Below are 27,157 nucleotides of genomic sequence, written 5' to 3'. Positions count from 1 at the left end.
AAAGAACATATTTTATTATCACCCTCCTACCTTCATCATAGGGTACAACTTCTATAAATTTAGTGCCCACATGAACAGGACACTTTTCTAAAATTCTAAAAATAATTAATAAATTTTCTAAAACACCCCTAATAAATGATTAAAAAGACTGAGAATTTACATTTTAAAAACATTTTAAGTTGAAAAATTGATGACATCTATTTAAGGGACAAATTGCAAAGAAGGAAAAATATTTTAAGACACCAGCCAGACTTCACTGTTTTCTTAGCATCTTTGATTAGATAAATTGTGCCTTCCAATTAGGAAGAGAAGGGAGAAAGAAAGAGAAATCATTCAACATTAATTAGATATGAGAGATATTCCGTGAGTAACAAGGTTTATAGCATGATACAAATAACACCTTGTTTGAGTCTTTGTATCATGATATAGCATCGCAGAAGTTAAACAAAAGTAGCTTGTCAAGATTAAGTCACCACCATCCCTCCCCACAAAATAACCAACACAAACTCACAAAAGCTTTCCATAGATGCCATCCAATGTGCAAGGTCTAAAATACTACAAATTAGCCCATGGCATACTTCTGAGTCCAGCTGCGGGCAGTGGCTTCGTACTTGGCCCGGTCAGTTTTGTAAATGTGAGCAATCTCTGGTACAAGAGGATCGTCAGGATTTGGATCTGTCAACAGCGAGCAGATCGACAGCAATACCTGGAAAGAGCAAGATATGGTTTGAAATCTCAAGATCATCACATTCCTGATGGCGAAATCAAGAAAATTGATAAGGTCAAACTAAACAAGATTTTGGACAAAAGCGAAGTCAACCTGTGTCTTGTGAGCAATTGAGTATGAGTTCTAAAAGGTAGCAGATTACTTAACAGAGAGACTAGGACCAATATTTATACATGAAAAAGGCTAGTTAAGCATTTTTCTTGCTCACATATAATAGGGAAAAAAGCCATAAGCAGTAACAAAGTTCGGGAAAAAGACTATTCTAGAGCTGACGGACCGCTCCTGAAAAAGAAACTAATAACCCTGGTACCCACAACAAATATTAAGCAACAGGTGAGTATTAATATTCTTCAAGAATCCAGACTGCACTTCCTGATCAAGTAAAAATAACAAACCAGTATCCATATTATGTTTGCTGTTTCAATTGAAAAAATCGTTTTCATCAATTAGACTGACAAAGGGCTTCTTTTGTAGATGCATGATCACAGCTGAAAATCGCTACCAAAGAGACAGTTTTCCAGTTATAGGTCACTTTTAGAAGGTAAGCAGTATGAATAAGTCGTTTCAATGAGCAAAAGGTCACCTTCTAAGAATTCTGAGAATTTCCAATAAACTGCAGCCACCCCCCTCACACTAATAAAAGGACTCAGGCCCATTTGGCTTAGCATTAAGGAAAAGGATTCATTTTCCATCACACAGCAATTGGGATATGAAATACGTATTATATCCCTGTAACTATTACTTAACAACAATAATTTATTTTTATTATTAATTTTTATCTAGTGCCACATACGACATTTCAAATTACAAAAGTTGTTTCCCTTTTCCATTATTCTGCAAACCAAACCAAACGGGATCTATTAATCTAGGGTAAGTAAAAGTATCTTCCCCAACACATTTAATCCTTTTGTATCATAGGTCTGTAAGTTTTGCCATCAAAGGATACTCGTATCAATATAGCAGAGAGATCATTAACGATAAATTGTTAATTTTCCCGCCCTTTGACACTTGAGTAGCATGACTTGTTGCAATTCTTTTATGAAACATGTTATATTTAATGCTTCAGCGAGGCTCACATATTCCATATGCAGGAATTATATATTTAATGGAGAGAAAGGCAAACCTTAGAGATCGTAAGGGCAGGGCTCCATTGTTCCTTCAGGATATCAAGACAAATACTACCATTGCTATTAATGTTTGGATGGAAGACCTTGGTCCTAAACGCAACCTGGATGAATAAGGTCATGAGATCTCAAGACCATTTAAGAAATCAAATAAATCAATGCACAGACATGATAGCACGATGCCATAGTGCCTACAAAACATAATTTACCTTAGGGGGCTTGAAAGGATAATCTGGAGGAAAATGGATCGTAACTAGAAATACACCTCCAGCATATGGGCTATCAGCAGGGCCCATGATGGTTGCTTGCCAATGAAACATATCTTCAGCAACTGGACCTGTTTTGAATAGAGTATTGAGAAAACTATGAAATTCAACATGAGCATACCCAGTGCTGCAAGCATCGATATGATGATTGTATTATCTAATCTAAGAGACATAATTTTTTATTACTATCAGTTTCATTTTTTTTTTTTCCTAAGAGGAGGTCACTATTGTAAAATAGACATACTCCTCCTGACTACAGAGCCTTGAAACAACGCCCATGTAAGGGGTTGATTTCGGCTCTGGACTGACAAGGAGGAAAAGAATGGAGTCTCCAGTAAGTTTTGACCACTTCATGCCAGATTATGTATAATTATCTCAAGCAGTTAGACACCTTTTGTCCATAAACCTCCAGTAGAAACTTACAGTCATCAATAAGATTAGCATCAGAATGAGAAGATAACCAGTTTAACTAAGGCTAATGCACAGTAACACTTAAAGCTGCTGCCGCTAGTTACTTTGCGAAGCAAATTCAACAGATTAAGGTTTAAACCATCCTTTATTTCCCACACCACACCACAGCTAACAAACTCAAACAAAAACAATTTCTGAAGTATATCTCGAGAATCCCTCAGCCAAACTACCTTTGATCAAACCTCTTCAGTTGTTTATACCAGGAATTTAGGGTGTCCCACAGAAGAGCGAGGTGCATTGATGTTTAACATGTGTAAGAAATAATTTATGAATTTTAAAGATTTACAGTTGATACAAGACCGCAACTCTATGCTTTTGCTAGATAGCAAACTTAATTTCAAGAATCCTTCGGCTTTCTGTGGAGGGTATACTCACCATTAAGAAACAACCAAATATGTATTCATAAATAGGGTCATGAATATGGTTGCCTCTCCAACGACTGGAGCATAACAATCATAAAGATTTCAATTTTCACTCCATAGTTAAGGATCAAAATTTCCCCCACGCTGAAGATTTCTCCAAATTATGATTTAGGAGACCAGAAAAACCTGATCAAGATAAAATATCTTGAATCCCACTCTGCTCTCAATATCAAGTATGTCAGCCTTCATAGTAACACTAAATTCAAGTTCAACTTGGGGCTTTGATGTGACAAGCACCCATAAGAGAGATCGGATATGCAGAGCACAATACAAATACATTAGTTATGTAATCAAGATTTTAGTTTAAGAGAACCTAATTGTAAAAGTGCATTAAGTTCTAACCATAGGAAGCGAAAATTAAATCTGCAGTATAAATATCAACCTGCAATGATATATTCATCATCTTCAAATACATTATCTTACAACAAGCTATGCATACATAGAGGCCAAGAATGTGATATAATGTAAGGCTATAACTAGTAGTGAACAGCTGAGCTGAAAACCTGAAGATCAGAAGCTGATCTCTAATAAAACAATCTTTACTGGCAGTGCTAACCAGAATTAGACATACACCCTGTGCTGACAACTGAGGGATGGTCATGAACAAAAAACACGTGAGTGACACATAAGAGCTTTCCATGACACAGAAAGGAAATACCTGCCCTATAGTTTGAATCACAAAATGGCAGAGATCGAATTTGCAAACCAATAAGCAAATTCATGTCAACCTGAAACTGAAACTTCAGTCTATAATCAAATGCGCGTTACAGACAAGTCTATAGCATGTTATCGGCTAACTTACTATATACTCTGAGCATTATAGGTTCACTAAATCCCAGCAATTAGTGGAAATCAGAAACACCCAAAATCCAGCCATCTTAGAATGTAGAATGCATCTAAAGAAGGTGCATACACAAATGAAAGTGTAAAGTGTAAACAAATAATGATGCAAAAAGTCACATTGTTCTAGAACCTGCGCTGCATGACGTGGGTGGATCTTTCTGCAAGTCCTTAAGCTCCTTCAAGATGCGCTTCGAAGCCATGTCACTTCCTCCAACCGATGGACAGAATCACCACCTACAGAAAAGAAAGTGTTTCCATTTTTAGTCTAACCAAACATCCAGTCATCGCAACAAGTCAGATACAAGATACTTTATCACAAGACGTGAAGCGATCGTGCAAAAACGAAACAAGCAACAACCCCAAGAGCTATAGATCACAGAAATCATAGGGTATGCGAAAGGGAGGGAAGGCTAGAGAGGTTATAAATATACTCGTCTGGGGAATAAAGGACATGGGGAAGAAGCGGGAGGAGGAAAAACTCATACCTGAAAAAGAGCAAATTGAGAGGCGAAGCTGGAAGAAACAGCTTCGAGGAGCGAGGGATTCACAAGTCCCGTGGCCGCCCAGGCTCAAGAAACCTACAGGTTTCTCTCACCTCTCAAGAGCCCTCCCTGCGAGATTGCTGATACCGAAAGCTTACAGACGAAGCCCTTCTTCGATTTTAAATGAAGGCAAGGAAAAGTCAAATGACACCCTTATCCATTCCTTTTTGTATTATTCCACTTCTTGTCCCATCCTCGTGACATGAATATACTTTTTTTTTTAAGTCATATTTATAAATCATTTCCAGTATATTTTATAGAGTAGAAAGAAATCTTAAATTTTATTAAGTTTTATTTAAAATTTAATAATTTTTTGATTTTATCTCTATTTAATATACTCCTCCGGTCCTTATTATAAGACCCAATTTGACTTTTTATTTGGTCCTAATTATAAGACCCAATCCATTTTCTCTTTTATATTTATGTATTTTTTTCCAAGATAATCCTTTTAATAATGATAGTTTTAGCCAATATACTTAATTAGCAAGGATATTTTAGGAATAACAACACTTATTTATTATAAATAACCAGTTTAACTTATTTCCTTAATCTCCTCAAATAAGTCAATTGGGTCTTATAATTAGGACCGGAGGAGTATATTATATCTTATATAAACAAAATCAACATAATAAAAAATAAGGAGAAAATTATACATTTATATAAAAAATTTCTCTAAATTCCCTATAAATAGGACTAAAAAAATATTTTCTTTTTTACCTTACAAATAAGAGCAGATGAGTAAGTATTTATAAGTACATTTATACAAATCTTCTTATATATTTCCTCACTAATTACTTATAGGCCCTTAATCTTTCCTAAAAATCTTCTGTGATTTTTTTTTCCTCCCGAGTTTTACCCAACTCTAGGTTAAAAAAATCCCCTAACTAGAAATATTTTGCCCCATTATCTAGTTTTTTTTTCCTTCCATTATTAAAAAAAAAGGGAGTTTTTCTGGATGATTTATAAATAATACGATTTTTATTTTTGTTACCAGTTTCATAACTTTTATTGATTTAATCTAAAACAGTTCTTTCATCAAAATGAAATTTCCAAATTTGGATGAAATGACATTACTATCCCTCACTTAATGAGAAAACGTCAAACTGTGGCTTTTGATGCTCAGAAGAACACAACCATCGAGTCGAGGTTTTATAATAAAATAATACAAGATAACATATTCGTATAATTAAGTTTTGAGATGAGGAGAATCCCACAACAAAAATTTTAAAATTACCAAATTCAGAATCAGAAGATATGATAACAACATTTTAATAAATATTAGCAACATTAAACTTACTAATAGTAAGGATTCTTTATTCAATTATGTGGAACTGGACAAATAAGAGGAATTATTTATATTTAGGATTTAGTAATCCTGGCAAAAAATGATTTAGTAATTACTACCTCCGCTCTTAATTATAAGAGTTTGTTAACTAATTTGAGAACATTAAAGAAATAAGTTAAGTTAGTTATTTATAGTAAATAAATATTGTTTTTTCCTAAAATATCCTTACTAATCAAGTGTATTGATTAGAATACTATTATTAGAAGGATTATTTTGGAAAAAAATATAAATATGAGAGACAAAGTGGATTAGGGTCTTATATTTAAAATTAAAATAAAAATCAAATGAAGTCTTATGTTAAATATCAGATATAGTATTAATTAGTAATTTTGTTTCAGTTGGTTATATTACTAGTTTGAATCCCGATATGTTAGTGGATGAAAAATTTATAAGCTCTGTGAATAATCTAAGACTAAAAGAATGCTTTGGACTTGTCTCAACTAAAAACTAAAAAATGTTTGGATAGAAACCAAATCATAATTTTAAAAATATTATTTCTGGTTTTAATTATAAGATCTAGTTGACTAATTTGAGGAGATTAAGAAAAAACGTTAAATTAGTTATTTGTAATAAATAGTGTTATCTTTCCTAAAATATCCTTGCTAATCAAGTATATTAGTTAGAACCACTATTGTTAGAAGGACTATATTAGGAAAAATATATAAATGTGAGAGACAAAATGAATTAGAATCTTATATTTAGAATCAAAATAAAAATAAAATAAAGCTTTATATTAATGACGAGAGGTAGTCATTTTATATATACAGCATATATATGGAGAAATTTTTCTTAGTGTACGGGAGAGTGTTTTATTTTGATGTCCAAACGCCCCTCATCACACCTAAACTTTTAAAAGCCAAACCAAAACTGAGAGTTTCGGGTTTGTGTTTGGTGATCGTATGGAAGGCGTTTGACTTCACCGCCCGTGGGGACATTAGTTAGTACGTTGCCTGACGTCGCCTCGTCCTAATTGCGCCCTGGCGAGAAGCTGGTTGGGTTTAGCGGCTTGAGGTTTTCCTCCTACTTAAACCTTTGTCTCCGATGGCTTGGTGAACCAGAAATCGTGTTGAAGCTTCGCATAAGGCTTTTGTCCGTTTCTACTGCCAGGTTCGGCGATTTATGTGTTTTCTTCCAAAAAATCTCGTTAATTTAATTTAATATAGATGATCCTCATTTTATATGAAGTAGCCATCTCTGTTAAATATCGTCAGTAGCATTTTATTCACTAACTCATGGCCTCGTCGAATTTTGTCTTCTACAGCGGCTTCAACCTCTTGTTCTCCTCTGCCTTGGCATCTTCTAGGGCATGAGGAAGAAGTTCTCTCTTTTCATCATCGTAGCCTGCCCCTTGCTAAAATTAAAACTCCAGTAACTTTTATTTTTGTAAAAAAAAAAAAATCAGCTTTAACGACGTTGCTCTTTTTACATATACGTCTGCCATGCGGTGCCTTGTCATCACTTCCGTTAGCAACTTTTCTTTGAAGTACTGAAAGCCAACATCCATGACCTGCCTCTTCTCCGTCTGGTCGTGTCTGTTCACTCTCTGCTTACGGGTTAGAGATTTTGTGATGAAAGCTAGTTCTTCGCAGCTCTGCTGTGTTTTTCGTGGATTGAGATGGGACGGGGATGAGAGATATTTAAGATTTTAATTTTCAAATAAATTAACAGTGTTAAAGAGAGGGTTACTGATTACTCTATATTACAGATGCGTAAAAAAGGATAATGGCAAGTTTTGTCGTTTCGAAGAGACATTGCACCATATTTTGTGCTCAATTGCTTGGTACACAATCCGATGGTGCAAATAAAATTTGCTCTTTTATTTATCCCAAATTGTAGGCTATCATATTCCTCTATCTCATTAATCTGTCTATGGACTTGTTGTACCTTACAACTATCCAGAAGTTCTTCAGTTCTGTTTTGTGGATTTTATTGCCTTGTATTAGAAACAAATTGTTCAATTTTCGTGGAATGCTGCAAAGGTATTGATCTTTTAAGGTTATTGAGGAATCCCAGTTAAATGACTTGATATTAAAAATGAGAAAATTAATTCTGCTAGTGGATTGCTAAATTGTATGTTCCATATTCTCAAGAGTTATGCTTGGAAAACATCATTAATGATTTACGCGGTGACCAAATTTTTGAATTTACAGCGTTCTCATGGAATGCTCGTCATCATGAAGAGAGTTACTAGAGAGGTTGACATATGCGAGCTTTTACACTTTATCAGAATGTTTCCCTTTGATATTGACCGCTTGAGATAATTCACTCTGCTTCATTCTAATCTGCTAATTAATTCTTATCCAAATGCTTAGTTTGGTGTGGAGTTAGTAGCGGCAAAGCAAATCCAAATTGTTGCTTACAAAAAAATAATGGCTTTTGTTTTGATCTCTTGTGCAACACGTAGATCTATTAAATCTTATTTCCCTTCTTCTGGCTCATCAGTGTCTCGATGCCTCTCAATATTTGATCCTTCCGTCCCCACTCAATCATCTGTTAATCTAATTCCTACTCCGAAACCTTGCCTTTCAAATCTTCCATTCAGTCCATTCAGGCAATCCGTCCCTCAGATTTTTAATTCTGAATTGTATAGAACTATTAGACTTCATCCAGATTTCTGTTTTGTTGCAACCATCTCTACGTCTTCTGGTGTGGGAGGGGATTCTAAGGAACAAAAGAATTCAAGTGGGAAAGAAAATGACGCAAGACTTCCAGCAGCCAACCTCTCTTGGATTGATTTATATCTTCCGAGGCAGGTTCAGCCATATGCTCAACTTGCTCGGCTTGACAAGCCAATTGGAACGTGGTTGCTTTTATGGCCTTGTATGTGGTAAGAATCTTGATTTTGATTTTTTTTTTCCCCCATTTTCTTTGTGAAGGAATTCTTTGTTATTGAGGAAGCATGAAGAGCTGTAATAATTTTGACGGGTAACTTGACAACTAATTAGCACAGACGCACAAAATGACACATGCAGCTGTTTGTGTATATAGCATTTTTATCAAATTGCAAACTGGAATGCTTATTTATGAATTGTAAATTGCATCCACTGCAAATTCAGTTACGACTGAAAAATAACTTGATAGGTACGTCATATGATTTGACAAAATACTCAAGGTATAATTTGCTAAGTGAATGATTTTTTTTGAAGTTTTAAGCATTCATAAATTCACAGGAACTTCTTTAGTAATTATCACTTTTTTACTTTCCTGTTTGAAGTTCCTTATTCTTACCTCATTCATTTTTACCAGTGTTTCTGATTTTATATGCTCTATGCTGCAGGTCAATTACATTAGCAGCAGCTCCAGGGCATCTTCCTGATTTTAAAATGTTGGCGCTGTTTGGATGCGGTGCATTACTTTTAAGGGGCGCGGGTTGTACTGTCAATGATCTTCTTGATCGGGATATTGATACAAAGGTAACTTAGTTGCTTTCATCCTTGGTTTTACTTCTAATGGGAGATGGGGATTTTGTGCTTTGAATTATTATTCCTGGAGTTTATCTAAGCATGCACCTATTTGTCTTATTCAGAATTATACTCTAAAGATGTTAGCCCTCAGATGGGTGTGATAAACATCCCAATAACTAGCAAAATTCTTCCAGACGTTTGTTTATTTTATTCAGAATTAATGCAGTGCAGAATATAAATTCAGTTTGCAAGCCATCTAGAATCACTCTTTGGATTTAAATTTTGCCGCACTCAACTACTTTTCCCCCCGTCAAAAGGACTACATGTTCGTTGATAGAAAACTAGAACAGAGCAAGGACAAAGTCTAAACAACCCAAAGAGTAACAAACTGAAAACTGAAAGAAAACAATTAAGATTAAGAAGACACTAGACAGTGACTGACACCAGCTTGATCATCCAATCTATCTTCAGTAGCAAAGTCTGCAAGGGGGTTGGAGGTTGTAAAACCCAACTAAAATCCCATACTTGCACTCAATTCACTTGGTCGTTAACAGCTGGAGATGCATTCCTATGACTCAACACCTTTGAATGCAAGGAAATAGCACTCTGTTGTGGCTCTTGAGCACTGTGTTTTTATGACCATAAACGGTCATACTCATGCATGAGCAGCCAAAATGCTATAAGCAAATGGGAGAAGATGGTGGACTAAGAATTTGTATTTGTTTGTTACTGATTGTCTCCCAACTCTTAGTATGACCCTGGGAATTTTTGTTGCCTGATTCTTTTTTTACGGTATTATTTCATTTATGATTTTTATTTGTAGTTCTGAATAAATTTTTATGTAAACATATGATGCAGGTAGAGCGTACAAAGGTCAGACCAATTGCAAGTGGTCATCTGACACCATTTCAAGGGCTTTGTTTTCTCGGTCTTCAATTGCTTTTGGGTCTTGGGATTCTTCTGCAACTAAATAATTATAGGTTAGTGCTAATTATGAACAGCACATTCTGTAGTTAGGCGTTGGGGCCTTGGTCAGTCCATCTTTGTTATATCAGGTTGCTAGGCCCTTAGTTTTGTAACAATCAGACCAATTGGCAGGAAAACTGCACTACACAGCAACCATGATCTGGATTGCATGTCCTAAATAGGGAAACTAATGTTCTACGTACTTCTCGTTTTAGAAAACATTCTTCTGTTGAATCCCTTCCGTATTTTCAGCAACTCTATTCCTATATTCTGCTTGCATTATTTAAATGAGCTGTGTTTAGGCCCTCTGCATTTATAGGAAATAAGTTCTTTCTAATTTTGTTTCTGAAATCTTGTTACAACCTCTATTCTTACGTATCTAAAAAATGATATCTACGGAATCCTGCTCTATGCTTCATTTAGGGAAGAATTAAAAATATAGTATCTGACTTGAGTGATTTCCAGGGGTGCCATCACCAAAAAAAGAAAACTAACTAAAACTTAACCCAGACTTAGAAGGGCATTCTCTGCGCTCCCCACATCACAGTGACTCTTGACTCTTTTAGTTAAGTCCTTTGCATCTTTTGGAAAAAATTTCTGTTAACCTTTTTTCTTAATATTTTGAAGTTTTTATTCTTTTGCATCTTTGAGCTTCTACTGACTTCAATTGAAGACCCAGAAATATAGAAATTGATTTGAGTAAGCTTAGGAATACCCTGATTGAAAATAGCAAGCCATTTACGGTTACTTTATATTACATATATTGCAAAGTAGCATCCCTTTCCCTTCCCACACCATGAGCACCCATAACTCTTTCTGGAAACCTAAATTTATCTACTTAATCTGTCTCATTGAGTTATTTCAAATTTAAATTGTCAAGATCCCTAGGAATGGCAAGAAATATCATTGTTATTCATATATGGATTTTTTTTTTTTGTACCAACATCAAATTGGAAAACCATTTTTATTCATATTGAACGCCTAACAGAACCCCTGATGAGGTTCTCAGAAAAGGAAGTGAGGCTGTTACAGAAGATACTAGCTCGCACTAGGAAACAGTGAATGATAAACCTTGAAAATGGCGACTAAAAGAAAGAAAATAAAGATAATGGAGAAGGGACGAAGCTCCTCCATCAGCCTGCTGTTCAAGAGGCCAGACGCTCTCCTCATCAATAAGCCAAATACTTTCTTCACTCCTCTCAGCCCTTAGACACCTATATAAACCCCTACAACCACAATCTCACCCCCTCCCCTAACCCTCACCCCAGACATGTCCTTTGTGACATGCTTGCGCAGCTCCCGTTCTCAGGCCTAATTGTAGTTTTTTCCCTCTACACAAAGGCAATATACCAATAAAAATCCGACAAAAATACCCCAGGATCTAAAATATCATGATAAGTCCACACATGGTCCAATAGGAAAAAAAATCCAGGTTGACCGGCATTCTGCATTGTTGAAAATGAATATTACTTTTAAGTCCTCATTTTGCAATCCGTGATTTCCTTCTGCTATGCATTTAAGATTTCTTTGCCTAGTGGCCTCTTTATCCTGCAGTAAGTCCTTTTGAACTGTATGAGTGTATTCTTTTGGGACTGTTACTCCAGTACATTACCAAGGTATACAATTAGTGCCTGTTTCTATTATTCATGGAATCAGAGTAAAATTTTGATTGAGCTTTTGAACAGAATACGCTGTTGGGCTGATAAAGGCTGTGCTAGCCACTCTATGAACTATCTAATGTAATATGATGAAGATGGTCACGGTCAGGATAATGCTTTGGAAGCTAAGACTTTGGTCAACAATTTGCCATTTTAAGCAGAGTTTGCCAGTCTGCTTTATTGATTCTGGAAAACTAATGACTTTTCTCACATGGTTTTACTAGTACAATGCATTTTCATAAAACTTTTCTTTATCATTATTCAGTTTTTATACTTGTAATTTTGATTGATATTCAATATTCAGCGACATGTGATTCCTCAGCTAAATTTTGATTAATTATGGCTTGTGTTCTTATGGCAGTCGTGTCTTGGGAGCTTCATCTTTGTTGCTTGTCTTTTCCTATCCTCTCATGAAGAGGTTTACATTTTGGGTAATGTAGTTTCCTTATTTCTAGTTTCCGTTAATAGATCCTACTCCTATCTTTGAAGGATGATCTCACAAAGCCTTTTATCTCATGTGACTTCATCTTTTAGCCTCAAGCCTATCTTGGGCTGACCTTTAACTGGGGGGCTTTATTAGGATGGGCTGCTGTGAAGGGAAGCCTGGATCCAGCTATCGTGCTTCCACTTTATGCCTCTGGAGTTTTCTGGACTCTTGTGTATGATACAATATATGCTCATCAGGTACAAATAGCTGTGCTGCTTGCAAGATGCCAAGATCTGGTTTTCTGATTTTGCACCTCTCTTCCTTTTTTACAATCTGTTCGTATTATTTAGTTCCTATTTCCTATATAGCAAGAGTCCATGCCTCTGTCCTTGCAGTGTGTTCTGTCTTCTAGGGAAATGTGTTGGGCTAAGCTCTGTTGCTGTAGCCAATGTAAAATTCTAGTTGTAGGAGCATATATGGGATTTGGCCAGGTGTGCTTACCTTTGTTACCCAGTCTTCTAAATTGTCAATAAACCGAAGTAGCTTAAGCTGGTTGGAGAAGATCCAACATTTGTTTTGTAAAATATCCTTTACCGAATCTAATCACAAATCCCATTGATACTTGAATTTTGGACAAAGCACTAGCTCATCATGTTTTTTTTTTAATAAAAAAAAATTTTAATACATCTGAAGAATGATGATAATTTGTTTCAATTTCTCTGCTCCATGCTCTGTTTACTGTTTTCTTCATAAACTTTCCCATCAGCGTTCTTACCAGTGTTCATGTTGCTTTTTTCACTTTATTTTCTTGCTAAGGTCAGTCATGAAAGCTTTATCGAATTGTCAAAACACTAAAGCAGCAATGGAAAAAGTTTTTGATCTTTTCTCTGTTGTTTGATATCTTAAGTTCCAAATTTGGAAATTGTGCTACTATTGACTCTTTAAAGCACATTTTCCTTCTTGGCAGCTACATCCTTTTTTTACTACTCTCACTCCTCTTTCCCTAATCTGTTGCATGTCAAATTCTAGTTTGTCAGGGAAAGAGATCCTGGCAATATGAACTGTAGAGGGCATGTTCTACTTTTACAAAACAAAAAGAGGGAAGCAAGGCCGGGCCTAATTCAACCAAAGCAAATGAGACACTGGTCTGCTTCCAAGAAAGGAAAAGGAAGTATGTGTGAATAACGAGCTCACTGACACATGATGATTGTGAGGTGATGCTCTGGCACAGAGAGGATTTTTTTTTAATTGATATACAATATAAAACTTATATACGAAATGAAATACATGCAGCACTTGATGAGCTAAGACAAAAATGTAAACCAACCTGAGCAACAGCAGAAGAAGACACTAAAGAAAGAGCTAATTGTCTAACATCCTGTTTAATGATATGATGATCACGAGGGAGAGATTTAAATGGCTGAACCTGACTTGATGACTTAGCCACCAATAAAATAAAATCCCTGCCTCCCACAGCAAACCTGAGGTCTTAATCCTGTGAAGCACAGGAGGGAAGATATCCAAAGTAGCCATCTTCTTCGCAGTTAAGATTTCACTTTCTAGAATGAAATCCCATAAAAAATAGCCTTGGTGAAATGATCTATAGCTTTTACAACAGAGAGAGGATGTTAAGGTAGAAATTGAGAGACCTTGGAGACTAGAGGAACGTTATGCTCATTCTGATCAAGGATTTCCTGGAGAGAATTCAGCCTCTTAAAAGCCAGAGCCTATCTTTATGTTTCTGAATTTTCTTTTTGTTCTCCCGTTGACTTCTGTTTTACTCTTCTTCTAGTTTTTGTATCCACAGTTGTACCTATTTCCACATATTGATACGGACTTTTTCTGTTATTTTATTTGAATAACGCTAGAGCAGCAGAGTACTATTACACTGAAAATTTGAATGAATGAGTGTTTTAAGGCCTTAGTGCCAGTATAGCACAAATAATTACTTTTCTCTGGAATTCCTTACTCTTTCTAGATGTTACTATTTGGAATTCAAAATTTTGGTATTCAGGGACCTTTTTTTTTCCTGACACTATTGAGTTTTGAAATTCAATAGGCAACTTAATAATTATGGTTTAGGTTTCCATTTCCTGCCTGCTAAGGGGCAGTATTGTTTGCTTCTTCAGCTACACTACGGTTAAATGTTAAGATATTCACTAGTTTGGATAACTTTCTTGTCTAGTTTGGGTATTATAAAACAGAAATGACAATAAGAAGCCTAAATCCTAAAAATTTTGGGTCAGCTTCATGGGGAGTGGGGACAAAAATAACACTGCTTGAAGTCCTTCTCCTGAATCTTGTTACTGAAGCCTTGAAATTGAGTTTCTTATTCTGTCTAGAAAAAATATTGGCAACCAGGATAAAGAAGACGATGTGAAAGTGGGAGTTAAATCAACAGCTTTGCGCTTTGGTGAGTCAACAAAGAAGTGGATTTCTGGGTTCGGCGTTGCATGCATTGGTAGTCTTGCCTTTAGTGGATTTAATGCTGAGATTGGTATGTTTTATGACTTTGTGTTCTTCATTTGTTTCATGGTTGTGCCTATTAGCTGGCAGTTGGATTGTATTAACTGTTTTCTGCTGCATGATTATAATATATGCGCAGGCTGGCCATATTATCCTTTTCTGGGAGCTGCATCTGGGCACCTGATCTGGCAAATTTGGACAGTTGACCTTTCATCGCGTTCTGATTGCAACAAGAAGTATGTTTGTGGTTGATATTACCTTTCTGTTTTTCGGCCATAGTATTTTGTTTTCTGTTATTTTCTGATCTTGAAGTCCAATGTTCAGTGTGTTCTACTGAATTTTCACCGTTCCTTGGCAATTTATTGGTGCAAAACCTCTATTAGAGCTTTAGAAAAGCTATTACAAGTCATGTTAGTTGCACGGAGTTCGGAAATTAAGCTGCACTGTTCATGGCATATGAATAATGGGTCCTGTTAGAGGGCATTATATTGCATATAGATATAGATTTTTTTTTTTTTTTGGCGTCACCTAGGTTTGATTGTTTAGTGGTTTATTATATCATGGAAAAGAAATTATGGGATATTTATATGCATTTATGTCTTGAACTTTTCTTTATGACTTTTTAAATAAATCAGTTTTTGCTACCTATATTTTTTTGGCAGAAGGAACCCTCACCAGTCGCTATTAATTCTATGCATAGACATCAAACCGCTGGAAAATTCAGTGATAACTTATCTGCCATATATTATTTTAGTGTGCTAATTAATTGATCAGATGCAACTTGCTATGTATCTTCCACAGCGAAGTGTTTATTATGTAGTTGACGTCACCTGGAATGTAGAACTTACCATACTGCGTGACAAAGTGTGATTGGCAGCTATTGAGCATCTAGTACCCTAAGTCTTGAAAATGAACTCCAGTTGCAGGATGCTTTTAATTATTCTACGATTGTATGTTTGTTCTTGTTTCTTGCTTTTGAGCATAATGAACTCCACGTTGGCACTAATAAATTTTTCTTCCAGATTTGTCTCCAATAAGTGGTTTGGAGCTATAATATTTGGTGGAATCCTCGCTGGCAGGCTTGCATCATAGCGGTAAAGTTTTCCTTGCCAAATAATTTATCTATTTTTATTCTGCTGATAACATCAGTTTGTCTTGTCGTAGATGTATGGATACCAAAATTGACCTTATGCCAATGGACTCGACGTTGGCTTTCCATTCTGTGGGCATTAATTTTTTTACTGAACAAGACTGGCAGTTACTTGTTTTGATAATATTCAAGTTCTCTCTCAATTGGCCTATATATTTCATTTTGCAGGGCTAGTATGTTCTCAGACTCGATTCATCATGACCAAGCTTCATCAATTAGTTCCCAACATAATATTTATGCAAAATGAATTAGTCATCAGCACTCTTGGTTCTTTTTCTTCTTAGGATTATATGGCTTTTAGGGGGTGGAAGATGTTCTGGGCGCTTCATTTAGTGGAGATGAAGTAAATGGATTGGAGCTTCACTCTGATGGAAAATTGGATTTCTCAGTTGTTTTTGCTCGGTTTAATAATGCCTTAACTAACCGGATAATTCACATGTGACTTCAGTCTCAGAGCTAGTGGGGCGGAAAAAGATTCCTTCTTTAATACAAACAAAAAATGGGATATATATGATGTCTATTGTGTCAAAGTTATATAATCATTTAAACAGTGACTATCTCTTTATTATTCCTTTTCTATCAAGAATAATAGTTGTGTCGTTTTTCATCCCTAACATTGGGTTTCTTCCAAACGGTGCGAGTTTGAATTATTTGGTGCAAATCTTGCCTTCTAGAAAGATTAGTTTTTGGTGGAGAATATTCTGTATTTAGGGGAAAAAACCACAGGAAAAGGTGTTTTCTTAGGTAGGTAAACAGGTTTAGACAGGTGAGAGAAGTTTTAATGGGCATCATTGTTATTTGCTGTATTATTTGATATCAATCAAGAAAAGGAATCTCAAGGTGTATTATTGTGAAAATTTCCACATATCAAACAACTGTTTGGCATTTCCATCCTTTTTTTTATGTCATAGTTGTTAACGTAAAAGTTAGCTTGATTTTTAATTTAATTTAAAGTATAAGATTCAAATTTATTTTGTCTTTTATGTTGATTTATTTTTCTAAGATAGTCTTTACAGTAATTGTACATGTTAAATATTTTTATCAATTGACAGTTGATAAACAAAGATATTTAAAAAAAACATATTTATTATAAATTACTAATTTATCTAATTTTTTTAAACTGTTCAAATTAGTCTATTAGTTTTATATTAAGAACTAAAAGTAGTAATGACTAATAAGCTTAACAGTTTGTAGTATGAGAACATCACTATAAACACTTTGATCAGCCGCAATCCTCTTACGGGAACAAGTATGGGTAGTCATCATAGTAATAAGCGTAATAAGCTCATCATTGTGGTAAGACCAATAATTTCAATGTTTTGGATTTAAAAATTTTAATTCATGTTTTTTAATTATAAAACTATTTTTTCAAAAGCAAACAGTTAAGGTTATCTTTATTTTATATTCTGTACTCATTAAAATAATTTTTTTAAAAAATAAAAATTAAAAACATGAATATGGTGATGTGCACCTTGGTTATACTAGAGAACAAAAAACCAGACTGAATTGGTTGGTTCAACCGGTGAACCAGCTAGTAGTTCGATTTGGTTTGGATATTAAACGGGAAGGGAGTTGAACTGGTAACAAACCGATCAAATCGGTGTGAGCAAGTGAAAATCGGTAAAAATCGTGTGAACTGGTAATAAACTGGTTCGGATGATTAGATTGTTATTGATCCTATTTTTTCTCATTTGGCTCTTAATATCTCAGTTCTTATATATTTAAATGAATTTTAATGATAATTTTGGTATCAATGATTATTAATTTTAGTTAATAATGAACCATAAAGATCAAAATTCTAAATATTGTTATACTTTGTTATTATTACAATTAAACTATCATAATATTTTTTTTATATTTTTTTATTAGTGATTATTAATGTTGTTATATTTTGATATTTTCAATTAAATTATATTATTTTAATATGACTGGTTGGATCCTGAGTTGATCCCAGTCCCACCAATTGACCATTGAACTACTAGCTCAATCGGTTTAATGTCTGGTTTAGTTTTTTGTTCCTTGGGTTACACTCTAAGAAGAACATGAATTCTAGCAAGACTCATAACACTTGGCTCATCAAGTGGTAGGGGATTTATCATTCTAAATTAATTGACAGTGTTTGAATATTAAAGACCAAGCAAAAGTGTAATTTATTTTTTTATTTCACACAAAATTTTAATTTGATTTAATTTTTTATTTTTTTTTAGAATATTCAGTCTTTTAACAAGAATGTCATTAATAAAAAAATGTTGTCATTAAAATTTTAAATATTAACAAAACATTTTTAAATATTAACATATTAAATTTTTAAAATAATAATAATTGTTTAATCACTCATTTCAGTCTAAAAGTGTTAGGCCTAGAGAACTAACAAGATATTCTTTAGAATAAGAGATTAAATTAAAACCTTATATTTTGATTAAAAAAAGTAAAACTTTATATAAAATTAAAAGAACAAAGTTATGTTTCGGCCAATAAATAATTAAAAAGGTAAAAAAAAAACAGTGTTTTTGTGTGTTATAAAATAATTTTTTTCACATATTTCTCTTGTATAAGGCAAAATTACTTCTTCGTAAATAATCCAAACGGGTACTTAAGGTTCACTATTAGTAGAAGATACTCTATTTCTTTCCCTTAAAAAAAAGGGTCAACCAAGATAATGGCTTTTTTTTTAATTAAAAAAATGCAGATAGTGGCTTTTAATGGTGAGTGAGTGTGAAGCAAAGATGAAAACGAAGAACGTGAATGGCCATTGAGAAGAAGAGAAGTGGATGCTTTGGACATCTTATCACATAATCAATGGAGGGATCTGCTTTCCTATTTTATTCCAATTGAGGAATAGATGCGCGACGTTGACGTCAAGTATTTAAAAACACGACGATGACTACGCCTCTATTTTTTAATTCTTCAGTGGTTAACTTAGTCATTTACTTTCCATTTTGTTTTAAGCACAAAGGATCTAAGTTAGTGAAGTCTCTAAGATTCATCATCATTTTCTTTTTTTTATTTTTACAACAAGACAGGATAGGAGGAGGGCGAGTCAATAAGTGCCAACAACATCACTTGCAAATCACCTCCAACGACCATAATCATTAAAAAAATAATTACAATGATGTCCCAAGAAAAAAAATTACTAATAAGTCTTAATGATATTTATTACATTATAATTCGTCATTATAGGTTGTTCAGAATTTTCCATCATAAAAATCTTAAAAAGTACTCATCTGGTCTTTAATATAAGACTTAATTATTGAGTTAATTTTAGCCCTAAATATAAAACTTATTTCTCATATTTATAATTTTTTCTAAATTGTCCTACGGATACTCCTCAAACTTAACTATAATCAAGTAAAAGAGGAAAAGAGGATATTAAGAAAGATGATTATAGTATTTTAGGAAAAACATGTCATATTTCTTATAATTAACTAATTTACCTAACTTTCTTAATCTAATCTAATTAGTTAAATAAGTTATATTAAGGATTATAGAACTAATAAGCTAGTTACAGTATCATAACTCTGGAATTGGGGAAATGGTGCCACGATAATAAAAAGCCAATGACACGTGTACGCTTTTGCAACGACACGATCTTTAAACCATTCAAAGAGTGTTGAAGATACTGCTGATTGAAAATCCTTACACAAGCCAAAAATTAGCAGCCTTGCAATATAAATTTTTAGTTAGTTGCTAAAGAACTTAGGTTCCTGTTAGTATCATAAATATTTGCAAACCTTTTGGCAAAAGCTTTGCAAGAACTCAACACAGGATCATAAGGCTCAACCACTAAACTTAGAAAAACAATATTTGCTCTTTCTATTTGAAGATTCATCATCATTTGTGAAGGTCTTGCGACCTTAAAAAAAATTCAAATTATATATTCATTTGAAAATTTCAAATACCCTAGGTGTCAAGACGAGTTACTTAAGTACTCTTTCGGTTTTTAATATAAGACCTATTTACCTAATTTAATTAGATTAGGTAAGTTAGTTAGTTATAAGTAATATGACATGTTTTTTCTAAAACACCATAATTTTTTTTAATATCCTCCCTCCTTCACTTATTTGGTTATGGTTGAGGGAGTATCTATAGGGGTAATTTAGGAAAAACTGATAAATATGAGAAATAGTCTTATATTTAGGACCAAAATTAACTTAACAATTAGGTGCTATATCAAGGACCAGAGGAGTATCAATTAATTAAACATGAAGCATGCCTCTCCCTTTACAAATTTTATTAATATCAATGGCTCTTTATCGATATAAAGTATAAAATTAATAATAGATTATTCTTTGCACATACCACAAATAATTTAGCTACTTTGACAAGCCTGAATAGTGTATTTACCAATACTTTCTCAATATAATATAGGTTTACTTTTCAATTCATATGTATTTTGGCATAATAAGATTGTTATGCTTAACTGATTATTAACTCTGATTGATATATAAATTCACTTAATCACTCTCTTACAACCTTTTAAATATATATATATATATATATATATATATATATCTCAAAAGGCTATAAATTAAACACAGAGTATGAGTAGAGGCATAACTATCAAGTAATTAATTACGTTAATAATATCGATTGAATCATTGTAGACAACCACTTGTTTCATATCTCCTCCATCTGGCAAACTAAGACCTTCTAGGATGCCATTCGTAAGTTTGGATATTTTTAAATAAGGATAATGGTAATGACAATAATGATTATCAAGTAGTAAACATTAAATTAAAAAATTATTATTATTATTTTTTTGTCTTGTTCCTTTTTCTTTCTGGAGTAACCACTAAACCAACCCAATTATTGTAGTTGTTTTGACTAACAAGTTACTAATTTGGTGGTTGTTGTTCCTCACTTTCTCTTTAAAAGCATTCCGGGCACTCAATTGTGGCTTTCATCTCTAAGTTATCTATTTTTGTTTGGGTTTGATAATACTCGAATTTAACTCAGCAACACAAGATATCAGATACAGAGACGACAAAGTCCAGAAAGTTTGTTAACAATCCAACAAAAAAAAATTAGGTGGTGGAAAAAGGGAACTGGAAAAATGAGGCAACTAAAAGATGAGAACAACTAAGAAACATCTGTTGAGACGTTATATGAACAGTACTCGCACAGAGTTTGGTTACATAGTCATTATAAACCTTAAGGAATTAATGAGAGAATAGTTAACACAAGAACTGAAAAGAGAATTTCTCTTAAATTCTTTATCTATTTAATTATATTTCTACCCCATTATATCACATCTAATACTGATAATTTGGTGAAGAAAGAGGATCCAAACTTGGGCTCATCAATAGTATCATGAGTGACTAGTATAGATTATATTATAAACTAGTCTTATATTTAGAACAGGAAGTGGTATTGTTTTTGTCCTACAAACGACGGGTCAAACTAATGCTCTGCTTTGTCCAATAATGTTATCATTATTCATTTCCAATTTTCCATTAATTCTTCCCATATTCCATGTTCTTCTCTAGAATTCATAATTTATTTAATATTCCCCACTCCTTTAGCATCTCTCATTTATTTTTTTATTTTTTAATAATTATCTACACACTCTAAAAAATAATTGCAGATAATATATTCAATAATAGATTGAGAAAAAAGGTATCTGAATGTTATTAAGGTAGTGACTTTTTTTTTTGGGATAATTACACACAACGGATAATATGTTGCACTCACGAATCATACTTGCACTTGCACAAATCAGGTCCTTCTGGCCAATTAAAATTTCAAACAGGGATTTTTTTACCAATTTTCTCTTCTTTTTTGTGTGTATGCAATAACTCTCACTCTAAAAAGCATTTTTTATTCATAAAATTTAATTTCAAAATCTCACTTTAGAAAATTGAACCCTCTCTTACTCGGATCCACGAGTGCTGATTGAAATGTTGAAATTTTTTTCAATTGTTTATCTCTTTAAAATTTTGTCTGGACTATTTTTTAAAAAAAAATTAGATCGATGTTGACGAAGAAAATTGACCAAGCTAAAATCCAAACCCGTGATGCATATCCAACATAATTTTCTCTCAATATCATCACCATACCATTTCTTTAATATCCTCCAACATATATCGTGTGTATCATGCCTGTGTTTTTCTTTTTGAAGAGACACAAGCCGTTGTCGTCTAGAGTGTTTGACTGTTTGGCATAGTTCCAAGATAATTAAAAAAAAATATTTTTCTGCAAATCGAGACAAACTTTTTTTACATACTTATTTCGAATACGATAAAATCATTTCTCAAAAACGAATATAAACACTCCCATAGACTAAGAAAATGAGTGGGATGGAGTGCAAATCCAACTATATCATTAATAGTAGTTGTCAATCATCAACTAAATTAATCTCAATCTAATCTCAATGGCAAGTGTTTTTGGCTTACGTTATAGAAATATAATCCGAGATTCAAATTCAAAAATCGATATGTTCGTGTGAGTATATATGTTTATTGTTTGTTTAAAAAAAAAACTATCAATAGTAGTTATTATTAGATTAGATGATTTTATGAGTAATTTGAATTGAATCATGTTGAAAGAAATTTAATTTCTCTTTATATATATATTTATATACAACTCAATAATTCAAATTGGTTGTTACGCTTACAAGAGAATTCCAATCTGAAAACATGCCTTGTCCCACAAAGGGCTTTTGTTTAGTATTTGCACACAGTTCAAGAGAATAGGACACCCCGCCAAACATTTTCATTCGGAGTGATGAAATTATATTCCTGACTTGTTTATAAGAAATAAATAATAATAAAGTCATTGTATACTGTGATGATTCTATTTATAAGATACTTTTAATATATTTTATACAGATTAAGAAAAATTTTAAATTATATTAACTCTCTATTAAAATATAATAACTTTTTAATTTTACCCTTATTTAATATATACACCATTCAAAAACATAACTATCTATACTATAATAAATGAAGAACAAAATAATATATTCATGTTAAAAACTTAATGAAATGATTTATAAATAGGAAAAAAAATCTTCCCTCTCTGTCTTATAAATAAAACTGAAGGATTACAATGAAGAGATACATAATACACTCCATGCATGGTGTAATATGTGATATACCAAAAAGGAGACAATATGTGACATTTTGACATAGTTTCCAATATATACTATTGGATTTTATAGTTAAAAAAAATGAAGGTGTTATATTATCCAGGGTAAATCCTTAATTATAAAAATTTAAGAAAATGTCCATACCAAGTTATTTATATGTTTTAAGAGGGAGTGGTGATTTAGTCTTTTAATTTGGATTATCTTGAAACAGTCTCTTTTTCCTAAATATCTTACCAAACATCACTAAGCAAGATATTTTGTTTCCCTTTTTATTACACATATTAAACATATTCTTTCTATGCCTTTCTATTTTTGTTTGCATTGAGCCCACTTATGTACTTACCTTTTAATAAAGTGGGAAAAAAGATGGGAAAACTATATTGGAAGTACCTATACTTTTTTTCAATTTTCAATTTGGTACCTATGTGTTTTTTGTTCTTAACTAAATCTTTATTTTTCCTCTATTAACATCATTAATCCTTATGTAGAGACTAAAAATATCAATAGAACAAAGTTATAAGAGCTAATGTTGCTAAAAAGATAAAATTAAATGTTTAATTAAAGGGAAAAAACACATAGGTACCAAATTAAAAATTGAGAGAAAGTATAGGTACCTCCAATATGGTTTTCCCAAAAAAGATAATTGGCTTCTTTTGAAATTCTATCTCCTTTTTAAACTTGAGTTTCCACCTTTTAATTTGCTTCGCTTTTCATTGACCTTAATGGTTAAACGATTTATGAATGGAAGTGTATAATTCAAACCCAACCGTATCAAGGACACATCACAAAATTTAATATTACATTTTTAGAATAAAATCACAACATAAAAATTTAAAAGTTTTAATTAGATAATAATATTAACTTACTAAATATAGTAGATGCTTATTGCCCCGGCCACATGATGGGTCATAATCTTTAGCTCTACCTAGATCAAAGCAACTTACATAATATATCATTTTTAGGGATATATAAAAGATAAATTTGTTCCAAAAATTTTTCACACGGTATAATTAATTGATTTTTTTGGCTAGGCACAAGTATTTTTCTATTAGAAATAATAATGTTGAAGGTATTATCGGATATTAATTATAAAGGCGTCTCTCAACAAAAATTCAAACCTAAAAAAAATTCAACATCTCGTTATTGACATTCAAAATTTCAAAATTATATTTTCGAATTTTAATTAGAGATTTTACTTGAAGTAGTCTGAGCCAAAAAGCCAACTCTGCCCGGTTTTTAATTTGACTATTGATAACCCAAAACATTGTGCGTATTAAGAGTTTAGAGTATACCAATTACTTTTTTTCAGAAAACTTTCAAAACAAAATTTCCCTTTAATCGTAATAATTTTTCACCTAAAGGTCAACTGTATTAATTATTACTTCAGTTTATTTAATATAAAACCTAATTGACTAATTTAGAAAGATTAAGAAAGTTACTAAATCAATTTATATCAATTTATAAGTGAGACAAATTAGTTTGGAGAAAAAACAATAAATATAAAAAATTTAAAGTAATTTATTAACTTCTTTCATTTTCTCAAATTAGTTAATTAGATCTTATATTAAGCATTGAGGGTATTAAAATTTTGTGACCTATCACACACTCTCTTTTGTTAAATAATAAAATGTGATAAAAATTGGTAAGTAGTAACTTAAAATTGTAAAAAAAAAAAATTATAGCATTTTTAATGATGCCAAACAAAGAGCTAGCCAGTCTCTTATTCCACTTGGAAAATTATGCTCTTTTTTGTCATTTTTTGGGCTAGGCTATATATCATGTCATAATCATATCAACCATTACCATTTTATATAATATACCAAATCATTCATATTAATATACCAATATAAAATGTATAATAAATAATACTGTTATAAATTATAAATATAATTTGTTTCTTAAATTTCAGACAACGAGCATATCTAAAAGATAAACTTGAAAAAAAAAAAAAAAAAGGGATAGAATGATTCGTATAGGCAGAATCCTTTGGCTGTTGGTATGAAGCTTCCCCTGAATTTACCTAAAGAGAGGCTGATGATAAAGTCACCATAGGGTTCGTCATTTCATATGCATCACCAATGACTAAAATTTCCCAAACAAATACATCTAAACCCCCATATATATTTTGATTAAATCAGTTATAAAACCCTTAGTTATCTTTCTCATTAGCAGTTCCCACATGCTTTGAATGTAACTGGATTAGCCTTGGATAAAACAAAGCTTTTGACATTTATAATAGGTGTTTCACTATTTTTTTTAAAAAAAAACTATGATTTTAACCTTTTATATCAAGAGTCAATCTTATGTTTTATTATAACCAAAGTCAGTTTTTTTCAACTCAAATCTAAACATCACCTAACAGGAAAGGTATATTTTATTTTCCACGTGTTTCTACGCAACTATAATGGCCCAACCCCACAACTATAAATTCTTTGAACAGCTCAACCCATCTGGATTGGCCCCCCGTGAAATTTGTATAATACTAACTCTAATTCTTAATATAAAAACTAATTAACTAATTTGAGTAGATCAAGAAATTAGTTAAGTTAGTTATTTATAATAAATAGATATTGTCTTTCCTAAAATATTTTGCCAATCAAGTATATTGATTAGGACTACCATAAAGACTATTTTAGAAAAAAAATAGATATATATGAGAAACAAAATATATTAGACTCTTATATTTGGAACCAACAAAATCCTATATTGAGAGCTAGAGATAGTATCTTGAATTAGTTTGTATTCCAAAGATCGTTAGATTAAGTATACAAGATATTTGACGCATTTAAAAAAATTTTAAATTCAAATCTTATGGATAATTAAGGAGGTGTTTAATACCTGTTAATTTATATTCATTACGACTAATTAATTCTCCGATCAAATTTTAACATTAAAGTCTTTTTTTTTTTCACTTCAGCCTTTGAATTAGTGGTGTAAGAATAGATTTTGAATAAAATTGATTAAAAATCATGGCTTTGAATAAAATAGATTTTGTGAAAGAAATTGGTCATATTTGGACGATGTTTTCTGAAAAAATTGATGTTGATAAAATTAAGAATGTTTATAGGATTGTTATCAGAATCAATTTTCAAGTGTAAATTACAAAGCAAAAAAGACAAAATAATATGATACTCCTCTGATCCTAAATATAAAGCCCATTTTGTGATGTAATTTACACCACAAAATGAACTATATATTTAGGATAGGAGGAGTATTTACCTAAACCACAATATGCAACATGACTGACAGCCATTATTACCTCCAACGAACAAATTCATCTAGATAAATAATGGGAGAATTTTAGTGCATTCCCTCAGTAGCTAATTAGTTTTTTCACAAATGTCTAAATTCCACTGTATTTCAAGGGTTAACATGATACTCCTCCGGTCCTAATTATAAGACCCAATTGACTTATTTGAGGAGATTAAGGAAGTAAGTTAAGTTGGTTATTTATAATAAATAAGTGTTGTCATTCCTAAAATATCCTTGCTAATTAAGTATATTGGCTAAAACCATCATTATTAGAAGGATTATCTTGGAAAAAAATGCATAAATATAAGAGACAAAATGGATTGGGTTTTATAATTAGGACCAAATAAAAAGTCAAATTGGGTCTTATAATAAGGATCGGAGGAGTATTAAATTTAATGGGTAAAATACATGGGTGCCCTTGCTTTTTGTTCCTTTAAGTATGGATGAGCGTATGAGAAAGGGAGTAGTAAATTTGCTAATTCATATTGTAGTTGTAAATTATGATAAGGATATGAGAAAGGAGAATTGCAATTTTTCTTACATGTTGTTGTAAATTATTCTTCCGTCGCCAAAGCTACAGTGGTCATCGATAGTTTTTTTTTTTAATGGACAAAGATATTAATTTTTTTTTATAGATACAAGTATTCTCTTATTAAAAACAATCATATTCGAAGTTCTTCAAATACTAAATATAGGCACATCTTTATTTTTTAAAGATATATTAGTTATGATATTATATTTATTTTAAATTCTATATCTATTAAAACAAAATATTAATTAAAATATATAAAAAATTTAAATTCAATCTTAACCATCTAAAATCAATTTGGATGGTTCAAATTACATCCGTGCTCATTACTGTGATGAGCATGGAACGTGTCTCATAATTAGCATCTCATTAATTCGACATGCCAGGGTCCCACATTCTGGATCTCATTCATCGCCGATGAATTATACTTTTCTTTAATTTTAATGGCAGAGGTCTCATCCCGACACAGTAACTATGG

The 27,157-nt window shown here is 32.4% G+C and overlaps 2 protein-coding genes across 7 annotated transcripts; one reads left to right on the top strand and one right to left on the bottom strand.

The window, feature by feature from the left end:
- Window positions 1-315: 315 nt before the first annotated feature.
- On the bottom strand, window positions 316-4,505 carry LOC114763135 (ubiquitin-conjugating enzyme E2 28-like). 4 transcript variants are annotated; one of them, XM_028952740.1, is made up of 6 exons: window positions 3,984-4,071; window positions 3,514-3,596; window positions 3,089-3,229; window positions 2,061-2,188; window positions 1,851-1,955; window positions 316-706 (listed from the first exon to the last, which is right to left on the bottom strand). In XM_028952740.1, exons 4-6 carry the CDS (start codon window positions 2,169-2,171, stop codon window positions 563-565), a joined length of 360 nt encoding a protein of 119 aa, XP_028808573.1. In that variant the 5' UTR covers window positions 2,172-2,188; window positions 3,089-3,229; window positions 3,514-3,596; window positions 3,984-4,071; the 3' UTR covers window positions 316-562. The 4 variants fall into 4 exon arrangements, with proteins under 4 accessions (XP_028808573.1, XP_028808572.1, XP_028808575.1 ...); XM_028952739.1 differs by lacking the exons at window positions 3,089-3,229; window positions 3,514-3,596 and adding an exon at window positions 4,339-4,505 and having other exon boundaries at window positions 3,984-4,087; XM_028952742.1 differs by lacking the exon at window positions 3,089-3,229.
- A 2,121-nt stretch (window positions 4,506-6,626) lies between these two features.
- LOC114763136 (4-hydroxybenzoate geranyltransferase 2) lies at window positions 6,627-16,676 on the top strand. 3 transcript variants are annotated; one of them, XM_028952745.1, is made up of 10 exons: window positions 6,627-6,847; window positions 7,002-7,293; window positions 7,891-8,567; window positions 9,018-9,153; window positions 10,003-10,124; window positions 12,130-12,199; window positions 12,303-12,452; window positions 14,557-14,692; window positions 14,801-14,897; window positions 15,324-15,677. In XM_028952745.1, exons 3-10 carry the CDS (start codon window positions 8,110-8,112, stop codon window positions 15,421-15,423), a joined length of 1,269 nt encoding a protein of 422 aa, XP_028808578.1. In that variant the 5' UTR covers window positions 6,627-6,847; window positions 7,002-7,293; window positions 7,891-8,109; the 3' UTR covers window positions 15,424-15,677. The 3 variants fall into 3 exon arrangements, with proteins under 3 accessions (XP_028808578.1, XP_028808577.1, XP_028808579.1); XM_028952746.1 differs by lacking the exons at window positions 7,002-7,293; window positions 15,324-15,677 and adding exons at window positions 15,684-15,755; window positions 15,980-16,676 and having other exon boundaries at window positions 6,628-6,847; XM_028952744.1 differs by lacking the exon at window positions 7,002-7,293.
- The last annotated feature ends 10,481 nt before the right edge of the window (window positions 16,677-27,157 follow it).

This window comes from Neltuma alba, unplaced genomic scaffold, assembly GCF_004799145.2.
Source record: "Neltuma alba isolate B1F8T4 unplaced genomic scaffold, ASM479914v2 tig00011257_pilon, whole genome shotgun sequence".
In the NCBI taxonomy this organism is placed as follows: domain Eukaryota; kingdom Viridiplantae; phylum Streptophyta; class Magnoliopsida; order Fabales; family Fabaceae; genus Neltuma; species Neltuma alba.
This window is presented reverse-complemented; position numbering and strand designations above follow the sequence as displayed.

What these genes read in the sequence shown, in the direction of transcription:
- LOC114763135 (XM_028952739.1), bottom strand. Translation starts at nt 4,053, where the DNA reads ATGGCTTCGAAGCGCATCTTGAAGGAGCTTAAGGACTTGCAGAAAGAT. An exon ending in ATCCTTTCAAGCCCCCTAAG is followed by an intron (nt 1,956 to 2,060) that starts GTAAATTATGTT and finishes TTATTCATCCAG; the next exon opens with GTTGCGTTTAGGACCAAGGT. An exon ending in CTGCCCTTACGATCTCTAAG is followed by an intron (nt 707 to 1,850) that starts GTTTGCCTTTCT and finishes TGCTCTTTCCAG; the next exon opens with GTATTGCTGTCGATCTGCTC.
- LOC114763136 (XM_028952744.1), top strand. Translation starts at nt 8,110, where the DNA reads ATGGCTTTTGTTTTGATCTCTTGTGCAACACGTAGATCTATTAAATCT. An exon ending in CTGCAACTAAATAATTATAG is followed by an intron (nt 10,125 to 12,129) that starts GTTAGTGCTAAT and finishes TTCTTATGGCAG; the next exon opens with TCGTGTCTTGGGAGCTTCAT. An exon ending in CGTTCTGATTGCAACAAGAA is followed by an intron (nt 14,898 to 15,323) that starts GTATGTTTGTGG and finishes TTTTTTTGGCAG; the next exon opens with AAGGAACCCTCACCAGTCGC.